The sequence below is a fragment of the Mustela putorius genome, unplaced genomic scaffold (assembly GCF_011764305.1).
Source record: "Mustela putorius furo isolate JIRA1106 unplaced genomic scaffold, ASM1176430v1.1 tig00000129_pilon_pilon_pilon, whole genome shotgun sequence".
Lineage (NCBI taxonomy): Eukaryota > Metazoa > Chordata > Mammalia > Carnivora > Mustelidae > Mustela > Mustela putorius.
The window spans coordinates 24,487,997-24,508,077 of NW_025421290.1; the positions used below are offsets into that span (position 1 = coordinate 24,487,997).

General features: G+C 37.0%; 1 protein-coding gene across 4 annotated transcripts in view; it reads left to right on the forward strand.

Moving 5' to 3' along the window:
* RPS6KA5 (ribosomal protein S6 kinase A5) overlaps positions 1–20,081 on the forward strand; it is a 175,175-nt gene that overhangs the window by 99,852 nt on the left and 55,242 nt on the right. For 2 of the 4 annotated variants that reach the window (XM_045071267.1, XM_045071273.1), the window contains 2 exons: positions 2,298–2,413; positions 5,451–5,558. The exons of 1 other annotated variant lie outside the window; for it this stretch is intronic. In XM_045071267.1, the coding sequence (XP_044927202.1) occupies positions 2,298–2,413; positions 5,451–5,558 (224 nt within the window). Of the gene's footprint in view, positions 1–2,297; positions 2,414–5,450; positions 5,559–20,081 lie in introns of those variants that run through there. One more of the 4 variants, XM_013057628.2, reaches the window with a different exon arrangement.

A 20,081-nucleotide genomic window follows, 5' to 3' on the forward strand; every position in this document is an offset into this window, starting at 1 on the left:
AGGTCTGTTCCAAAAGTAGGAAGTAGGTTATTTGATGTTGTTTTAGGTTTGTTTTCTTAGATTTGTAGTTCCTTTTTCTGTCTTCCCAGTAAATGGAAAATAAGCCACTGTCTATGTTCCAAGCAACAACAAGCCACAGTAGTTACTATTCTCATTGTCTGGACAAACAGCTGCAGCTGAAAGGCTTCATTTGCTCAAGGCAGGACACAGTGAAACCATTGTCTAATCCAGGTCTGTTAGTTACCAAGGCCAGGTCCTGTGGACTATATCCAGGTGCCCTAAAGAGAAGAGTACATGGGATTCTTTTTACAACGCACTTGCCTTTGAGTTTCAGGGTGATTTTTTTCAAGTCTATTTAATAGTTGTTCCACTGTAAAGAATTTGTGTTTAATTAATTATCTATTGAATGCTTACTGTATGTTTGTAGAGGTGAATACACTGATTCAGACTTTTAAAAAGCTCAGAGTGTAGCAGAGAAAGCAACTGTGCAAATAAACATTTTCAAAACAGCAAGATAATTGCAGTGGTAGAAGTCTTTAGTAAGTACAGTGGCTAACAAAAAAGGAAGTGACCAACTCTGCTGGAGTGGTTATTGAAGATGAGAAAATTGTATAGGGCATACTAGGATGGGTAGGAGTTTGTTAGTTGCTCAGCTGACCTGTGGGTGTCTATTTCTGTGTCATGACTAACTGTGGAAACCATTTATGCATAAACATCAGCATGAGATTTAAGCAAATAACTACTTAAAGGTAGAAAAAATTCATTGTTAGTTGGCAGGAATGCTGTGTTCCTTTACACCTTTTTAATAATTAGCTTTGTGTTAAGATATAATTAAAACCTCTTAGCAAAATACAGAAGCCTTAGAGGGGGCAATGCTTTTTACTGGCATACGCTTCGTAAAATACATTGCAAAGCAACCAGCTATTAGAGTTCTTTCATTCTGTTGCATCTGCTTTGGGGAATTTAAAGTTAAACAGACAAGATGAAACAAATTTGCAAGTTTATGAAGATTTTGCTTTGTTCTTTTTTCAAACTGCTGAACTTGACAAATGAATATTCTTGGGATACATGCTTTTCAGGTTTTTAGGAGAAAAGCTTTAAACTACATCTGTGACTGTTTTCAGGGTCTACACTGTGTGCTAAGGTCTCAGTGGTTAGTTTCTAATGAAACTATATCAGTTTATCAAGATAGTATCTTGTTAGAGCTAATTATGAACCCTATTATGTTATTGCTTTTATTATTATTCAGCTCCCTTATGTATTTCTCACTGTAGCCTTAGGTGGGTTTTTTTAAATTTTTTATTTTTTATAAACATATATTTTTATCCCCAGAGGTACAGGTCTGTGAATCGCCAGGTTTACACACTTCACAGCACTCACCAAAGCACATACCCTCCCCAATGTCCATAACCCCACTTTTTTTTTTTAAGATTATTTATTTGAGAGAGAGTATGCAAGTGGCAGCGGGGTGGGGGGAGGCGGGGAGCAGACAGAGAGGGAGAGAATCTCCAGCAGATAACCCACTGAGCATGGAGCCCGATCTGGGGCTTGATCCCACAACCCCAAGATCATGACCTGAGCCAAAACCAAGAGTCTGATGCCCAACATACTGAGCCACCTAGGTGCTCTTCACTGTAGCCTATTTTGTCTCTCATTATTCCCCTTGGGATAAATAGGACAAATTGAGAGGAAAATGGGAATATTTCAGTTTCAGATGTTTGACTCAGTCACTTTGTGCCGCTTTTTCCTTTAGGGCTACATGGATCAATAAGGGTACTTGCTACCTAGTACACATTTTTGAAAGGGTGCATAGAAAATTCTAGAAAATGGGGAGCCTGCTTAGAAATAGTGACTGGCAGCAATTACAAAGGAAAGGCTGGGATTTTCTTTGCGTTTTGGTTTGTTCTATTCATTTTTTATCTCAGTTATTGCAGTGGCTGATGTTTTGGTACTCAATAGCAAGCTAAGTATTATACGATGACGGCAGTTTTCTGAAGCACCGCATTTGGGAAAATGTATTTAAATATATGCAGAGATCATGTAATAGATGTAATGGCAATAATCTATGCAAATCCATTTGATTGTAGTGTAGGATAGTCATTATCTTATGCAACTGTATTACTATGTAAATTTAGTAATATGTTCCAGAGAAAACTGTATACTATACACAAAGAATTGTGCAAAAATAATATATTAGAATCAGTGCCTTCTGGTTAATCCAAAATGATTAAAAGGAAAAACTACCTTAAGTTTATGAATATGAGTCAAAGAAAGAAAAAAATATATTTCATTTTTAGATTATATAAATGGTGGAGAACTTTTTACTCATCTTTCTCAAAGAGAGCGTTTCACAGAGCACGAGGTACGGATCTATGTTGGAGAGATCGTGCTTGCCCTCGAACATCTCCACAAGGTAAGATGCTCAATCTTTGGGAGTTCATTTTTTTTTAAATCTATTAATTGAGGTAATGCTGGAGCTAAAAGAGCTAATGTTTTAAAACATCACTGTCTTCGTGGAGATTGTGGAAGTACGCTTCCACATTATTGCTAATTTTCTCATTCTGTAGTTCCCGTTTTACAAATCTACTTTTTTTTTTTTTGTAGTTCCTGTGATACAGATTAAAAAGGTAGAACCTGAGCAGTTCTTTAGTTTTGTTCATGAAAAATCCTAATGTTCATTACCAAGTATCATTAGAATAAAAGCTTTTCATTCTTAAGATAACCTTTAAAATGAAATCACAAGTCATAATATATATTTCCTTAATTGTGACTTACTCCATTGCAGACTCTGCCTATGTGTCTGCAGGGTATATTTCCTGATTAGCTTGGAGAATATGAGTTATTTGAAAGAAGCACCTGCCATGCTACCCAGCTACCCCACTCTCCCACTCTGGTTTGTCTTTGCCTATGTCCCTGAGGCCCTCCCTGTTCCCTCTCCCTCCGTCCTCCTCCAGTGCCTCCCTGGAGCGTGAACTCAGTTGCTAAAAACTTTAAGTGGATTTTATGTCTATGATGCTGTTTCAGCTCTATTAAAATCAGTTTGAACTTTATAAAGCATATATTATTTGACCTACTATTCATCAGGATCCAAGAAATTTTCAACGAAGTTTCTTAAACTTAATGAGGAAGCATTATTATAGAAGCAGTCTTTGTGTAGACTAAGTGTGTGTGTGTGTGTGTGTGTATTTCCTCAAAAAGCACTCGAATAATTTTCATCAAGTATGCGAGACCACAAGACCAGCGTGACTTGAGTCTCTACATTAGGATGAGACAAGTACACTGTAGAGCCACTGTCCATTGTCATGAATTCAGATCCTGCACTGGATTTGAGATGAACAGAAATTAGAGTAGTGATTGTGGAGTATAGACAAGGGTGAAGAGAGACGAAGGGAAAAGGCAAAGAAAAGGGAAGAAAAGGGGCAGGGAGACTGGAATTACAAGATGGAGGCAATGGACAGGAGGGGCTGTAAGAAAAGATGGCGAGAAGATACAGGCATAGAAGGAAGGGGTCAGAAACAGGCGATATCTAGCCCAAAGCAGAGCCAGACTAGGCAGGCCGGGGCTGGGAGTCAGAGTAGGAATGAAGAGGAGTTGATGAACAATGCAAAAGGGAGGAGGGAGAAAAGGCCCCGGTGGGCATTGGGGGGGGTGGCGGTGGGCGTGGTGGGGGACGGTGGGACAGCAGTGCTGGGAGAGAAGGGACAGAGGAGCAGGAGGGGAGCTGACACCTTCCTGCTGTGAGGGGGCAGATGCCCCATTCCTTTGTGGTGGCCAGCTTTTGCCTGTGAGTACCTCTGTGGGATATAAAGTAGTTAGAACATCTTCATACACGAACAAAATTGGGCCCAGGAATGGGCCAAAAATATCTTTGAGTTTTATGCTTAGGGGTATTAGATGTAAGTTTTAGTGATATCAAAATGGTGGTGGAAATTCCCATAAATACCAGAATAAAAACAAAACAAATACAAAGTTCCGATGGGTAAGCTGGTAAACTCATTTTTTGTGCGAAAACTTTAATTCTACTAATTCTGTTTATTGAAGGAAAATCCAGGAACATCTGTTATTTAATCAGAACCACAGACTTAGAGAACATGATGAGTTTTGGATATACGTGTAATTGATATGGAGTGAAATTAATATAGCAAATCAGACCTCAGCTAAGTTTCTCTTATTCTTACTACCCTAAAAAGATAAATACAAAGAGATACAACATAAGAGATATTAAGCCAGTAATACTAACCTTGTTATAGCTGCTAACATTGAGTTTCTCAGGAAGAGACAAAAATAGAGGGCACTTGGAAGTGATGAGGTAAAACAGATAGTAACTGAGTTATTTCTAAAATTGCTTCCAAAGTTTCTTTAAAAAAAAAAAAAAGTCACACTAATTGTTAGATGCTTATGAGGCTGCAAGTCAAATGTTCAATAAATTGTAGATATCACCCTTTCTTTCCTGTTGAACACTGAAGTTCTGGAAGGAAAATTGCCTTGCATTTTTCCTTGTGTAATTTGTTGTTTCGATTTTAAAAAGTTTTTATGAATCTGCTTTTTCATGTGCTTAGTGTTATAGAAGGCAGTGTGTCTAAGTTTAAAAACATTTAATTCAGGCTGACCTAACGTGAAATTTGCAATGCACATCTATCAAGAACTTCTTGTATGACTTGTATAGATTTATTTAGCTGAAGAAATAGCTGGAGTGTTTTTACTCTAAAACTTACACACAGAACAAGATGGAAGGATATATAAATTTTATTCAGTTGACTTATTTCACTTATTTGGAACTACTGATCAGCTAAAATTAACCTATGATCTTCAGCCTTTGTGTTTAGGAGCCTATTATTCAACAAGTCTTTATCTATTTGACACTGTACTAGATACTAGATACTAGACAGATATGCATACTAGGCAAATGCATGAAAAGTGAAAACAGCTAGTGTATGTGTGGTTATATCGAGACAAGCAGAAAATGCCTAGAAAATCTTGGGCTTTTTTAGGTAAGTACAGTGTACATCTAGGTAAGCAAAGGAATAAAAACAAAGACAGGAGCAGTGTGGGATCTGGTTAGTCAGAAAGGTCTCTGAATCCATTAGGAAGTGATAGACGTGAATTGGCTAAAACTATCTGAAGAAAATCATCTCCAATGAGGATTAAGAAGATAGAACAGGAAGAACGGAGTAGACAAGTGGTCAACAGAGAGACTCCACAGAAGCTCGTCCACCAGGAATGGATTTTCATTACACTGAGAAGGAAGACGTGGTAGGAGAGGTGCAGGGAGTCCAGCAGATGAACCCTGAGATGGATGAATTCACATGGCCCTAGCCAGTGACTAAGCCATTATAGCATCCTGAACAGGAGAATCCTTTTTCTGGTTTGTTTTTACAGTAGATAAAGACTTTACTAATTCATTTTTTGAAAATTGTTATTTGAAGATGCATGTTTGTTTGTTTTCACAGTTGGGAATTATATACCGTGACATTAAGCTTGAGAACATTCTACTTGATTCTAATGGCCATGTGGTGCTGACAGATTTTGGTCTGAGTAAGGAGTTTGTGGCTGAAGAAGTGAGTATTATATTTTAATTTGAAGTTAGTAACAACAGAATGTAAATGATTTTTAAAAAATGAGTATAGAATAAGCATTTATCAGGAGAGTACCATATGGATTATGGATTTTTGTACAGGTTTGCCTAGAGGAACATCTTGACATAAATGACTGTAAAGATTTTTAGCTTAAAATTACCATCTTGTTAGAATTGCAGTATACCTTTGATGTTTATATCAGAATTCCCTAGTTTAAAACAAAACTATGCATTTAACTTTCCCTATAAAATATAACTTAAAAATGTAAATAAGCCTTTGGGTCCTTGAGGAAAATTATGCCTTAGTTGGTAACCAATAAAGAATTGCAAAACAAAGGACATAGAGTTTACATTGTATTTACAAAGTAGGACATGTCCTGATGTCCCTTTGAATTCGCTTGACAAAAATGACAAGGATCTACTAGACCAACTTCTTTAATAACCTTGCTGGTTTTGCTCATATGAACTAAAATGTAATAGGTAATGTGCAGGTTTTAAATTGGAGCACTTTGCATTTTCAGTATTAATTAGTTCATGTTTACTATTACATATGCATTTAATGACATTTTAAAATGTACATCTGCTAGTTCTAATTTAGATACTATTTACTTAGTAGTTGTAATGGAAAATATATTTTTATACTACAGGTTATACAAAATGAGGTATATTTGAGTGCCAGCTTTTTTTTATTTAAGAAATTACTGGTATAGAATACAGAATTATAGTGCAATTTTCATAGTGAAGGACTTTGTGGTGTCAAACACATCATTCTTGAGTCCCACATCAGGTGTGTCTGTTTCTGGTTGTTTGCTTTTTACAATATTGCCAAAGCAGTCCTAGGTGAATTCCATAAGTGCTGAAATTATAGAACTAAAGATCCCAGTTTTTTATCATATGCATAGTCATTCAGTTCACTTATTCAGTAAATATTTATTGACCACTTCTTCTAAGCTTGGTACTAGATAATGCAATGGTGAAGAAGGTCGAAGTGGTATCTGCCTTCATGAAGTTGTGGTTATAATTATACTGATTATCTCTGACAGAAAAATCGTAGTTATAAAATGGATGAATTTTTGAGGAATTGACTTCAAAGTCTGATTTTTAAAACTTTTCTCCTTTGTAAAACTTTTTGTGGCTACTTCAGTAAGATGGGATAGGTTAAATATGTTTACCATGGCTTCCTCACCAAATCCCCTATGCAAAAGGAAGGGAGTAAAATAGACATGTTCTCAAAAGAGAAGGAAGAAGATAGCAACCAAATTTTGGAAGATGGACAACAGGAAATCTAGTTGTAACTCAGATAGCATTTCTGATCACAGTTGAATCCTAAGCTAGTAACATGAGAATCCCCAAAGCAGAGTCAGGAATTGAGGGCACCAGGTGTCCCTCAAAGCAGGAGCACAGGGGATATGGTTGCAAGTCTGTATGAGAAACAGGGAGCCCCCTCTGAGCTGCAGTCTACCTGATTCACCTAGGCCACCGTGCTTTCCTTACCTTCAAGGAAGACTGAGAGTGTTAACAAGAAAGCCTGCATTCAGGGACTATGGCCTAAAGGTGAGGACACAACAAAGGAACTAGTGGTTGAAGGGAAAAATGACACAGTGAGTCATGCAGCTCCCATGGCCTCTTTCTGCCTCTTTATTCTGAGAACATGGCTTCCTACACAGGAGTTTAGAGGGTTCCTCTGAGAAACTGAGAACAGAAACTCTGCAGATGTTGTCAGGTGGTGGTGTTGCCAGTAAACTAGTCCAGCCATATTCTTCTACAGAGATGTCTGTGACTTGACAAGCCCAGCACATGCCACAGAACTACATTTGTGATAAAGTCACTGCTTCTTTTACTATTTTGATTTCACTATATTTCAGTGATTAGTTTCTTGTGTCTCTGTTCCAGTGGGATTATAGTTTCTTCTGTCATACTATGCATTTTAAACCATTGTTTTGAGAAGGGGTCAGTGGGCTTCAAGAGATGGCCAAAGCCTCCTTGGCATGTGAAGCACACCCGTGTGGAGAGATTTGGTGATCACCTTCTCCTCTCTCCGTGGAATCGTCCATGCATTTGCTCATTCTGTTGAAGGCCTTCTCCATACTAGACATTAGGCTAGGTTCTTATAAGACACCACTGAAAAGAATAGCTTAGTGACTCCTGTATTTATGGGTATGTGTGGCTGATCATTTGACAGACTTTGGCCCTGGGACACAGCAAAAATAAACAAAAATCAAGCATGGATCAGAGTTGCTGAGTTCTAATACAGAAATACAAATTAATCAGAAATGCCATGTGACTAAATCAACCTGGTCCCTCCTCACAAGAGAGACTTGTGTGTTCTGTTAATCATGTCAGCAGCTCCTCGGCAAGGGAACAGAGGAGTTCTTGTCAAATACCATAGGTTTTGAACACTTAGTTGTTTATGTGCAAAAACGAAATATCGGGTTGGAGGGTACCTGGGTGGTTCAATAGGTTAAGCGTCCAGCTCTTGGTTTGGCTCAGGTCATGATCTCAGTGTCACGAGATCAAGCCCTCTGTCAGGCCCCACGCTCAACAGAGTCTGCTTGAGATTCTCTCCCTCTGTGCCCCTTCCACTGGTCTCTCTCAAATAAATACATAAATAAAATCTTTTTTAAAAATGAAGTACTGGGAAAAAAAAAATGAAGTACTGGGGGGGCGCCTGGGTGGCTCAGTGGGTTAAGCCTCTGCCTTCGGCTCAGGTCATGAACTCAGGGTCCTGGGATGGAACCCCACATCGGGCTCCCTGCTGAGCAGGGAGCCCGCTTCCCCCTCTCTCTCTGCCTGCCTTTCTGCCTACTTGTGATCTCTGTCTGTCAAATAAATAAATAAATTTTTTATAAAAAAATGAAATACTGGGATTCAATCTGAGGTGGAGAAATAACTTACAGATTTTATTATTCACTGAATACAACCTAGCCGCATTTAATATAGTTAGGTGTTAGTCATTAAGCTTTCCACTTCATCTCTTCCCCTCAGACCACCAGCTCGTTCTTCTCTTCGCATAGAGGACATACTGTTACACTAGGTTTTAGGTTTAACTCTCAGGGCTGGGGTAAGAACTACCCCTCTCTGAGACTCCTACAACAGGATATAGTGGTTCTTTGCTCCCCTGATTCTACCCAGCACCTGTTCAGCAAGTTTCCCTGCCTAGACTCTTTCTACCTTAAAAATATTCCCCCCAAACTATTTCTGTTTTGAATAGTTAACATTCCCTTTTGGTTTCACGTGGCACCCTGACTCCCTCATATCGAAATACGGTCTTTCTTGGAATGAGTTTCTTCTTTGTCCATCCCTATTCTACCTTGTTGGTTTTCGGTTTAAACTGTAGCTTAAGGAGTCTCCTCCTTGGTTTCCAATGTATACAAAAAGATTCTGTAACTCCAGCTCCAACTGACTTCTCTCCTCTTCCTCTTCCTCTTGGTCTTTTGTCATCATTTAAGCATGCCTAGTCTTTCCTGTTTTAAAATTTTAAAGATGGATGGATAGACGGACGGTTGGATGGATGGACAGACGGATGGAGGGACCAATAGATAAACAAAATCTATTCAGAATTCCATATTCCTTTCCAGCTCTTGTGCTGTTGTTCTCGGTATTTGTCTGCACACTCTCTTTACTTACTCACATGTCACTCCTTAATCTACTCCTGTTTGGCTTGCACACCAACTGACTGACTGTAAGCCTTCTTGTCAAGGTCACCATTGACCTCAGTTTTAGAAACTTTGTAGTCTTTTCTTATTTGACTACCTAGTAACGTTGAGCAGATATTGCCTCTCTCCTTGGCTCATGAGACACCACACTCCCCTGGCTTTCCTTTTCTTTGTCACTGTCTTTTGCAGCCTCTTCCCCTTCTACCCAGGGGTTCCTCTCAGTTCAATACTAGGTACTCTTCTCTCTTTATGCTCCCTCCCCTTTATGCTGGTGATTCCTCAAAATACATGGCAACCCTGACCTCTCTTCTGGACTCCAGATCCAAACATGCTCGTGATGTACTTCCACGTGATGCTCTCATAGATTGGTTGAGCTCAACATATCCAAAACTGAACTAACCTTCCCCTGTCCAAATATGCTTCTCCTTCAGTATGTTGCTGTTTCGTGTGTGATAGATTCTGCCCTTACTGGGTCTGGGGAATGTATTTCTACTAATTTTTAGGAATTTGCTGAGTACAAAAAATATATACTTTTAAAATAACAGTTTCTGCTCATGGTATAATATTCATCTCTCTGTGTATTCATTAATTGAATAATTGAACAAATATTAATTGAGTACTATGCATTGGGTATTGTACTTAGACCCTAGAAATACAGTGGTAAACAACAAATTCCTTGCCCTAATGAGCCTGTATTCTGGAGGTGTTTGTCAAATATGCCTATAAGTAATTATTTCTAGATTATAGTTTGCCAGACTGGTGTGTATACAGGATAAAATTGGTTTATTGTTAAAATCTTTAAAATCTTTTATATGATAATGGACACTTTACAAAGTTGATACTTTTCATATGTTCTTTTCTCAGTCGTAGAATCTGATAAATCCCTTGAGATTCTGAGACTAAGACAATTCTAAATATTTACAGGCTAGTATTTGTCCTTCATAGAATCTCATGAGAGTACAATTCAGCAAACATTTGTTGAGTTCCTACTGTGAGTCAGACATTCTGCTGGTATTGGGTATATGATTCTAACACTGAAGACTATAAAGATATTTAAAGGGGGTCTGTTTTTATCTGTTTATGAACAAATAATGTCAAAATGATACATTCATGTCCTATTAGTTACCCTGTACTTGTATATGGCATATACATTCTGTGTTTTTACAATTTCACACTGAACATTTTTTAAAAAATCACAACAGATTATTAATGTAAATCTACAGGTAGCTAAATAAAACTAGCAGAAAAATAATGTCCCCAACACTTAAAATAGAAGTATCTAAACTAATCATACTGCCATGGTAGCTGTACTTTAAAGGAAAGGCCTATGGATTAGTGACTATTTTCTCTTTCCAGAAAATAGAAAAATGCACCTTTGCTTAGTAAAGGGGATGTTATTCATTAATTTTTTTGAGCATATAAGTGGCCTTTGTGTATAGTGGATAGGACATGTATTGAAGGAAGAGGGTCTTTTTCAGGTCTCCCCTCTGTAGCTGTGTGACACCGGGCAAGCCCCAGTCCTTAGCCTCTCGGTCTTAGTTTCTTCTTCTGTAAGGTAATAGCTGTCATTTCTAGTTTATAGGATCATCATAGCCCACAATCAGCTGATGCTCATGAAAGTATGTTCTAAAGTGTGAAGCAGTAAAAAACACCGGCTTCTACTTTTAAGACATACTGTTCAAATTTTAGATTACCGTGAGCAAAACTAAAATATGCAGATGAGAATCTTAAATTGCTCTCCTTTGGGGCACCTGGGTGGCTTAGTTAAGCGTCTGCCTTTAGCTCAGACCATGATCCCAGGAGGGATCGAGCCCATGTTGGTGCTCTCTGCTCAACAGGAAACCTGTTTCTCCCTCTCTCTCTACCTGCTGCTCTGCCTGCTTGTGCTCTCTCTGTCTCTCCGTCAAATAAATAAATAAAATCTTTAAAATAAAAATTACTCTCCCTTTTTGGATTTGTAGGAAAGTTTTAAATTATGCCTCTCTTTAGTAAATGACTAGTTAATAATACCATTTGCAGTATTTTGCTGTTGTGACATTTGCATCTCAGGATGCCTAGGTGAGGTTCAGGATCCTTAAAGAGCATGTTTGCTTTAGGAATCGGATAACCCTACTCTCTGAGGAAGCTTTTGTTCCTTCTGTCCCCTGTCCTGGTGTGTGTTGACAGATCTTTTCATTTGTATATGCTCCTAAAGAATGTATTAGGTTGGGGTGCCTGGGTGGCTCCAATGGTTAAGCATCTACCTTCTCCCAGGTCATGATCCCAAGGTCCTGGGATAGAGCCCAGGACCCTTATCCACTTGGGCTCCTTGCTCAGCAGGGAGCCTGTTTCTCCCTCTGCCCGCTGCTCCACCTGCTTGTGCTCCCTCGTGGGCTTGTTCTCTCTCTTTCTCTGACAAATAAATAAAATCTTAAAAAAAAAAAAAAGAAAAGAAAAAAAGGAATGTCTAGGTCTCTGTAAATAAGTCCTATCAGTTATTCGCCAAAATCAGTGACTCTAGGATAATTTTAGTTATTTTAGGGTAAATGTTGAGATGGAAGTGTTGGGAAAATAGGAGATCTAGAAACCAGTCAGAGCATTTTTCCATTGCCCTAGTCTTTCTTCTACTTAAGCAGTATTACACAATATACAGATGCTAGCACATTAGTTTCTGCCATTTTTGGTAGAGTTCTTCTGCCAGATATCAGAGTGGAGTCCTTACATTTGGACCAGGAGGAGGGGAGGGAGACAGACAGGGCTTTGGCCTCAGATGTCTGCCTCACAGATTGCTTTATAACTTTTCTTACAGTAGAAATTACTGGCTATGGTAAGATTTACTGTAATACTCTTTCTAATTTTAAGGCAAGTTCAGTGCACAAGTTCAGAGGGCAGGTTTAATGTAAATGACATCACAGTGCAAGTGGGGACAGCTTTTTTTTTTAAAGATTTTATTTATTTATTTGACAGAGAGAGAGATCACAAGTAGGCAGAGAGGCAGGCAGGGAGAGAAAGAGGAGGAAGCGGGCTCCCTGCTGAGCAGAGAACCCTATGTGGGGCTCGATCCCAGGACCCTGAGATCATGACCTGAGCCTAAGACAGAGGCTTAACCCACTGAGCCACCCAGGCGCCCAAGTGGGGACAACTTTTAAGTGGAGAGTCTTTTCACAGAAACTTCTGTAATATTGTCCATTTGTTCAAATCAGGTTTAAATATATATAATTTTATTTACTTGAAAATTATATTTAGCAGTCACATTTTTCTATATTAATATAGAATGTATTCATCTGAAAATAGATCATTTTTATCTATTTTCTAAAAAGAAAGACAAGGTACTTAAAAGCCATGCTGAGTGTCAGGGACTTTCAAAGCCTTAATGGGTATTTAGCAAAAAATATTTGGGAATATTAACTAACATTGCATAAGTTTGATTGATAAATGCTTATGTCTTTCAAATTTCTTTTTAATTTTTTTGTTATGAAATATTTAACTATAATAAAAATGTTTAAAATGATACAACAGAATCTGTGCACCCACTATTCACATATACAGTTATAAACATTTTGCTTTTTTTCCCACTCATTCAGCAAACATCAGTTGAATGTCTGCTGTGATCCAGGCACTGTTCTATCTGGCATTGGAATCTAGCAATGAGCAAAATAGACAAAAACAAGTAAATAAGTAAAATACGTATGAAATGTGTTAGATAGTGGGAAGTTACAAGAAGACAAATACATTAGGTAAAAGGGATAGGGAATATCAGGGTGAGAAGAGGTTGCACTTTTTTTTTTTTTTTTTTAAAGAGGGGGTGGATAAAGGCAAAGGGAGGGGGAAAACCTTAAGCAGGTTCCATGCCCAGCTCAGAGCCCAACCCAGGGCTCCACCTCACAACCTTGAGATCAGGACCTGAGCTGAGATCAAGAGTCAGACACTTAATGAACTGAGCCACCCAGGTACCTGAAAAAGTTGGACTTTTAAAATAGGTTCAGGAATGGTGTAGCTGAGAAGGTGACAGTTGAATAGAGACATGAAGGAAGGGAGAGTCTGAGCAATACCAGTATCTTAGTAAAGAGATTTTTAGGCAGAGAGATTAGCATGAAAGATGCAAAGTGGGAATATGCCTGGGCTGTTTGTGGAATAAGGAGGAATACAGTGTAAGTGTACAGAATGAGTGAGGCTCAGAGTAGCAGGAAGTAAGGACATGGAGGAAGGATTGTACAGATCATGCAGGGCGTTGAAGACTGTGGTAAGGACTGTAATTTCTTTAAGTGAAATGGGGGCTATTGGAAAGTTTTGAGTAGATGAATGAGATGATCGGACTTGTTTTAGAAGAGTGATTCTGGGGCGCCTGGGTGGCTCAGTGGGTTAAGCCGCTGCCTTCGGCTCAGGTCATGATCTCAGGGTACTGGGATCGAGTCCCGCATCGGGCTCTCTGCTCAGCGGAGAGCCTGCTTCCCTTCCTCTCTCTCTGCCTGCCTCTCTGCCCACTTGTGATCTCTCTCTGTCAAATAAATAAATAAAATCTTTAAAAAAAAAAAAAAAAAAAAAAGAAGAGTGATTCTGTTTGCCAGGCATGATGTTCTTGTAGTGAGGCAAGTCTAGATACATGGAGACCAGTTAGGAAATTGTTGCACTAATCCAACCAAAAGATGATAAGGCTTTAGACAGTGGAGTGGCAGAGTAAATTGCAATATGTAGTCAGATTTTAGATACATTTTGACATTAGAGATAATGAAATTTCTTGATGGATTGGACATGGGATTTGAGAGGGCAAGAAGAATCAGGGGAGCCCTAAGGTTTTTGGCCAAAGTGGCTGAAAGAATGAAGTTGCTATTAACTAGCATGAGGTGGGCTTCTGATGGAAAGATTTCAGGTAGGTAGATGAGTGCATTTAAGCAGCTTGAATTTGAGACTATTAGACTTACAGAGATGTCAGCGGGCAATAGGAGATCTGAGTCTAGAGTCTGGGGGAGAAGTCTCATGTAGAGATATAAATGTGGAATTTTCCAATATGTAAGTAATATTTAAAATCACGAAAATGGAGGAGAGGGGCACCTGGGTGGCTCAGTCGGTTAAATGTCTGTCTTCTGCTCAGGTCGTGATCCTGGGGTCCTGAGATTGAGCCCTGCGTTGGGCTCTCTGCTCAGTGGGGAGTTGCTTCTCCCTCTCATTCTTCCTCCCTGCTCTCTATCTCTTCTCTCAAATAAATAAATAAACTATTTTAAAAAAAAGGAAATAGAGAAGTGTATCAACAGAGTAATTACAGATAGGAAAGAAAAAGGGACCAAGCTCTGAACCCCAGGCCTCCCTGATTTGAGTAAAAAGAGGAGAAGGCGCCAGCAAAGGAGACTGGGAAGAAGGGACTGGGAAGCTGGAAGAAAATGGACAAACGTGTTGTTTTGGGAGCAGGTGAAGAAATGTTTCTAGGATGAACGCGATCAACTATGTCAGGTACTGTTGTTAAGGACAAATAAGGTGAGGACTGGAGATTGAGCATTGGCTCAGTCTAAATCTCAGGAGAGAGCTAATGGGAATTGACACATTGTCCTCCAACCTAAGCAACTCGGGAAAAAGGAATAGTGAAATCGTGTGAGGAGGATGCAGAGATGGAGTGGGTCAAGAGAGGTCTTTTTAAGGTAGAAATGACAGACATCATATGCTGGTTGACACATTCCTGGAAAGGAAGTAGGGGTCAATATAATAATGGGGGGTGGGGGGAAGATTGCTGGAATGCTGACCTTGGGAGGGATAAACTCAGTGCATAATTGGGGAAGCTGCCCTTAGCTAGTGGCCTCATCAGTTTATCCTTGGGAAGAGAGAAGGGTGAGTTGCTGGGCCCAGATGCACGTGACTGTCAAGAAGCAATAATGGGAGCTTACAGAAGGTCTTTTCTGATTGCTTCTATGCTCTCACTGAAAGTGAGGAAGGAAAAGGAGACATTGGAGTTTGAGGAGAGAGGAGACGATATAAAATAAGTAGCCACGTCAGTGGGAAAGTGAATGGATTAGGGAATGAGTGTGTTTGCTGGACAGCATTGAAGGCCCACTTGAGGCTCATGGTCTTAGATTTAAAGTGAAATTGGTCAGCCTGATTCTGTTTTACTCCAACCACATTTAGTTTAACAAGTACAGGCAAAGAGTAGTAGATGGTGGGTTGAATTTAATCCTGTTTTAGTACCCCTACTTCATATGTATATATCCATAAACTATATATACTGTTAGCTTATGTTCCTAAAATGTACGTAAATGGCATATCATATTGCAAAGTATTTTGACTTATTTTTGAAATGTATCCAAGTTGATAAATATGAATCTGTTTCATTTATTTTAGCTTCTGTATAATACTTTAAATGAATTACCCAGTTTACTTCTCCATTCTCCTGCTGAGATACATTTAGGTTTCTGTGTTTTCTTAGTGTTGCAAGTTTTTTCAGATATTACTGATTTCCTCAATACCTTAAATATTCTAAATACCTGTCATTTGTAATTATATACTTTATTTCTTTTCCAAGTCTTCACTTGTCTTTAATGATATTTTTGCCATCATCAGATTTAATATTTTAATAAAATCAAATTTACTAATCTTTTCATGTTTATATCCAATTATTTTTTAAAATTTTAATTGTGGCAAAATACAAATTTTTAATTTTAAAATTTTAAAACAAACATTATCATCTAAACTATTTTTAAGTGTACATCAATTGTATTAACTATATTCACATTATTGTGCAACAGGTCTCTAGAAATGTTTTATCTTGTAAAACTAAACTCTATACCCATTGAGCAATAACTCCTCAGTTTTCTCTCTTCCCAGCCTCTGGCAATCACCATTTTACTTTGTGTTTCTGTGAGTTTGACTGCTTTAGATACCTAATATAAATAGAATCATACAGTATTTATCTTTTGACTGGCTTACTTCAGTTAACATAATATCCTCTAGGTTCATTAATGTTATAGCATGTGATGGGATTTCCTTCTTTTTTAAGGCCAAATAATATTGTAATATATGTATATATCATACTTTGTTTATCCATTCATCCACTAATGGACATTTGGGTTGCTTCCACTTATTGGCTGTTGCAAATAATGCTACATTGAACATAGGTATACAAATACCTCTTTGAGATAATGCTTAAAGTTCTTCTGGATATATATCCAGAAGTAGAATTGCTGGATCATATGATTATATTATTTTATTTCCCCCATGATAATTTTATTTTTAATTTTTTTTGAGGAACATCCTTAATGTGTCCCATAGAGGCTGCACCATATTCCATTCCCACCAGCAGTGTGCAAGTGTTCCAGTTTTTCCACATCCTCACCCATACTTAGTATTTCTGCCTTTTTGATAGCAGCCCTCCTAATGAGTATGAGGTAATATCTCATTATAGTTTTTATTTGCATTTCTCTCATGATTAGTGATGTTGCACGTCTTTTCATGTGGTTTTTGGTTTCTTGTTTATCATCTTTGGAAGAATGTCTGTTGAAATTTTTCGCCTGGTTTTTAATCAGGTTGTTTGCTTTTTTCTTGTTGAGTTGTAGTTCTTTATATATTCTGAATATTAACTACTTACCTGATATGCAATTTATAAATTTTCGTCTTGTTCTGTAGGTTTTCTATTTTGTTTCCTTTGGTGCAAGGAAGTTTTTAATTTTGATATTGTCCCATTTGTCAGCTTTTGTTGCCTGTGGTTTTGGTATCATATCCAAAAAATACTTGCCAAATCTAGTGTCATGAAACTTTCCCTCTGTTTCTTCTAGGAGTTTTATATTTAGGTCTTTCACTTAGATCTTTAGTCCATTTTGAGTTAACTTTTGTATTTGTTGTAAAGTAAGGGTCCATCTTCATTCTTTTGCATGCAGTTGTCTATTTTTCCCAGCATCATCTGTTGAAGAGACCATCCTTTGCTTATCCTTTGCTTATCATTTCATTTATTTATGGTCTACTTATTTCAGATTTTCTATTTCTTCATGATTCAGTCTTGATAATTGTATGTTTCTTGACACCCTTGTTGAAGATCATTTGACTGAAAGCACTGTAAGGTTTATTTCTGGGCTCTGTATTTTGTTCCATTGCTCGGTATGTCTGTCTTAATTCCACTACAAAGATGTGTTGTTTACTGTAGCTCTGTAATACATTTTGAAATCAGAAAGTGTGACACTGCCAACTTTGTTCTTCTCTTTCAAGTTTGTTTTGGCTATTCAGGGTCCCTTGAGATTTCAAATGAGTTTTAATATATTTTTTTATTTTGCAAAAAAATGACGTTGGGATTTTGAAAGAAATTACATTGAATCTCTAGATTACTCTGAGTTTGGTAGTATGGACATTTTCAATATTATATCTTCTAATACACAAGCAGGTGATGTCTTTCCTTTTATTTCTATCTCCCTTAATTCCTTTCACAATATTTTATCATGTTCATTGTCAGGTCTTTTGACTTATTGGTTATTTCCTGATCATTTTATTATTCTTGATGCTATGTTAATTGAGATGTTTCCCCTTAATTTTTTTTTTGGATTGTTTGTTGTTAATGTAAAGAAATGTAACTGATATTTGTATATTGATCTTATATTCTGTAACTTTGTTGTATGTCCTGATTCTAATCATTTTTTTTGTGTGGAATCTTTAGGGTTTTCTACGTATAAGATTATGTCATCTACAAATAGAGATAATTTTATTTTTTCCTTTCAATTTTGGATGTCATTTGTTTGTTTGTTTGTTTGCTTTTGCCTAACTGCGCTGGCTAGGACATCTAGTTCTGTATTGAATAGAAGTGGTAAGAGCAGGCTTCCCTTGTTCCTGATCTTAGAGGAAAAGCTTTCAGTTTTTCACCATTGAGTATCCTGTTTACTGGGGGATTTTCATATATGGCCTTTACTATATCGAGGTAGTTTCTTTCTATTCCTTCTTTGTTGTGAGTGTTTTTATCATGAAAGGGCACTGAAGTTTGTCAAATGCTTTTTCTGCATCAGTTGAAGTGATCATGTGGTTTTTGTTCTTCATTCTGTTAATGCAGTGTTTTGTGTTGATTGGCTTTCAAGTCTTGAGCTATCCTTGCATTCCAGGAATAAGCCTCACTTGATCATGTCACATAAGCCTTTAAATGTGCTGATGAATTTGATCTGCTAGTATCTAAGTGGGGTTTTTCTATCAGTCTTCATCAGAAATATAAGTCTGTAGTTTTCTTGCAGTACCTCTTGCTGACTTTGGTATCAGAGTAATGCTGCCCTCATCCAATGACTTTGGAAGTGTTCTCTTCAATTTTTTGGAAAATTGAGGAGGGTTGGTCTTACTACTTCTTTAAGGGTTGTTTTTTTTTTTTTTTTTAGAATTTTCCTGTAAGCCATCTGGTCCTGAGCTTTTCTGGGAGGAGGTTTTTGATTATTGATTCAGTCTCCTTACTGATTATGTGTCTGTTCAGATTTTCTATTTCTTCATGATTCAGTCTTGATAAATTGTATGTTTCTAGGAATTTATCCATTCTAGATTATCCAGTTTGTTGGTGTATAATTGTTCATAGTAGCTTCTTATAACACCTTCTCTTTCATTTCTGATTTTACTTATTTGATTCTTTTTTTTTAATCTAACTAAGATTTTTTCAGTCTTGTTGATATTTTCAAAAAAACAACTCTTATTTTGTTAAAATTTTTCTATTGTTTTTCTTTTCTCAGTTTCATTTATTTATGGTCTACTTATTTCTTTCCTGCTGCTAACTTATGGTTTAGTTTGTTCTTCATTTTCCAGTTCCTTGAGGTGTAAAATTGGATTGTTGATTTCTTTGAATTTTTTAAAACAAAATCTCTTTTTATCTCAATGCAGTAAGATATTTGGTTTTCTTTTAAAAAAAATAACACTTTAAAATTTTTAATTTACTGGGAATTAATTTTTGTATAAAAACAAAGTGAGTATCTTATTATATCTCTTTTTATAGGTTAACCTAGTTGACTAAACTATCATCAAATAGTTAATCTTTTCTCTACTGATTCGAAAGGTAACTTCTGTCATATGTCAAATTCCTATACACGACTTTCGAGTCTGTTTCTATTCCTATTTCTCTTCATTCAATTCCGTTTTTCTGGTTGCCTCCCTCTAAATCAAAATAAAAAATCTTAAAGGCTATGATTTTTGAGAGATGAGATCTTTCTCCTCTTCACATTTATCCTACCATTCTCTCTTCCTTTCATCTGACTCCTCACTGTATTCTTTATTCTTGGTCTTTTGTTCCTCCATATGCATTATGGAATTGAATTTATAAATTAATCCAGAAATAACTGTGATCTTTGGATATTGAATCTTCCTATCAACTAATGAGCATAAATGAATATTCATACTTTCCCATTTATTTAGTTATTTATTTCCTTTGATAATATTTTATAACTTTCTATGCTTTATACTTATATTATTAGATTCATTTCTATTAACTTTATTTATTCCTATCTAAAAAATTAGAATATTTATGTTTTTTTGGGCAACACATAGGAATGTTTTTGATCTTGTACATAGGAATGTTGCTGAATTCATTTTCCACTAATTTACAGATCCACTTGGATTTTTTATGTAAATGACTATATTAAGAGAAAAAATCAGAACCACCTTGTTACTAATGATGGTTTTATATCTTTGTGGTCCTCATTATCTTTATTTTGTGTGTGTTTGTGGGTCAACGGTTTGGTTTGGCTTTATCGTTCTGTCACGTTCATTTGTACATACTCTTGCTTTTTACTTTAAGGCTATATGTCTTGGGTTTTACAATTTAGTATAGTATTTACTGTAGATGAATTATATTGTTAGTTTCTAGTTGTTTATTGATATAAGTAAATTCTTATGCTTTTTCTCTTTAATCACCTATGTAATTTATATTACTAGGATTTGTT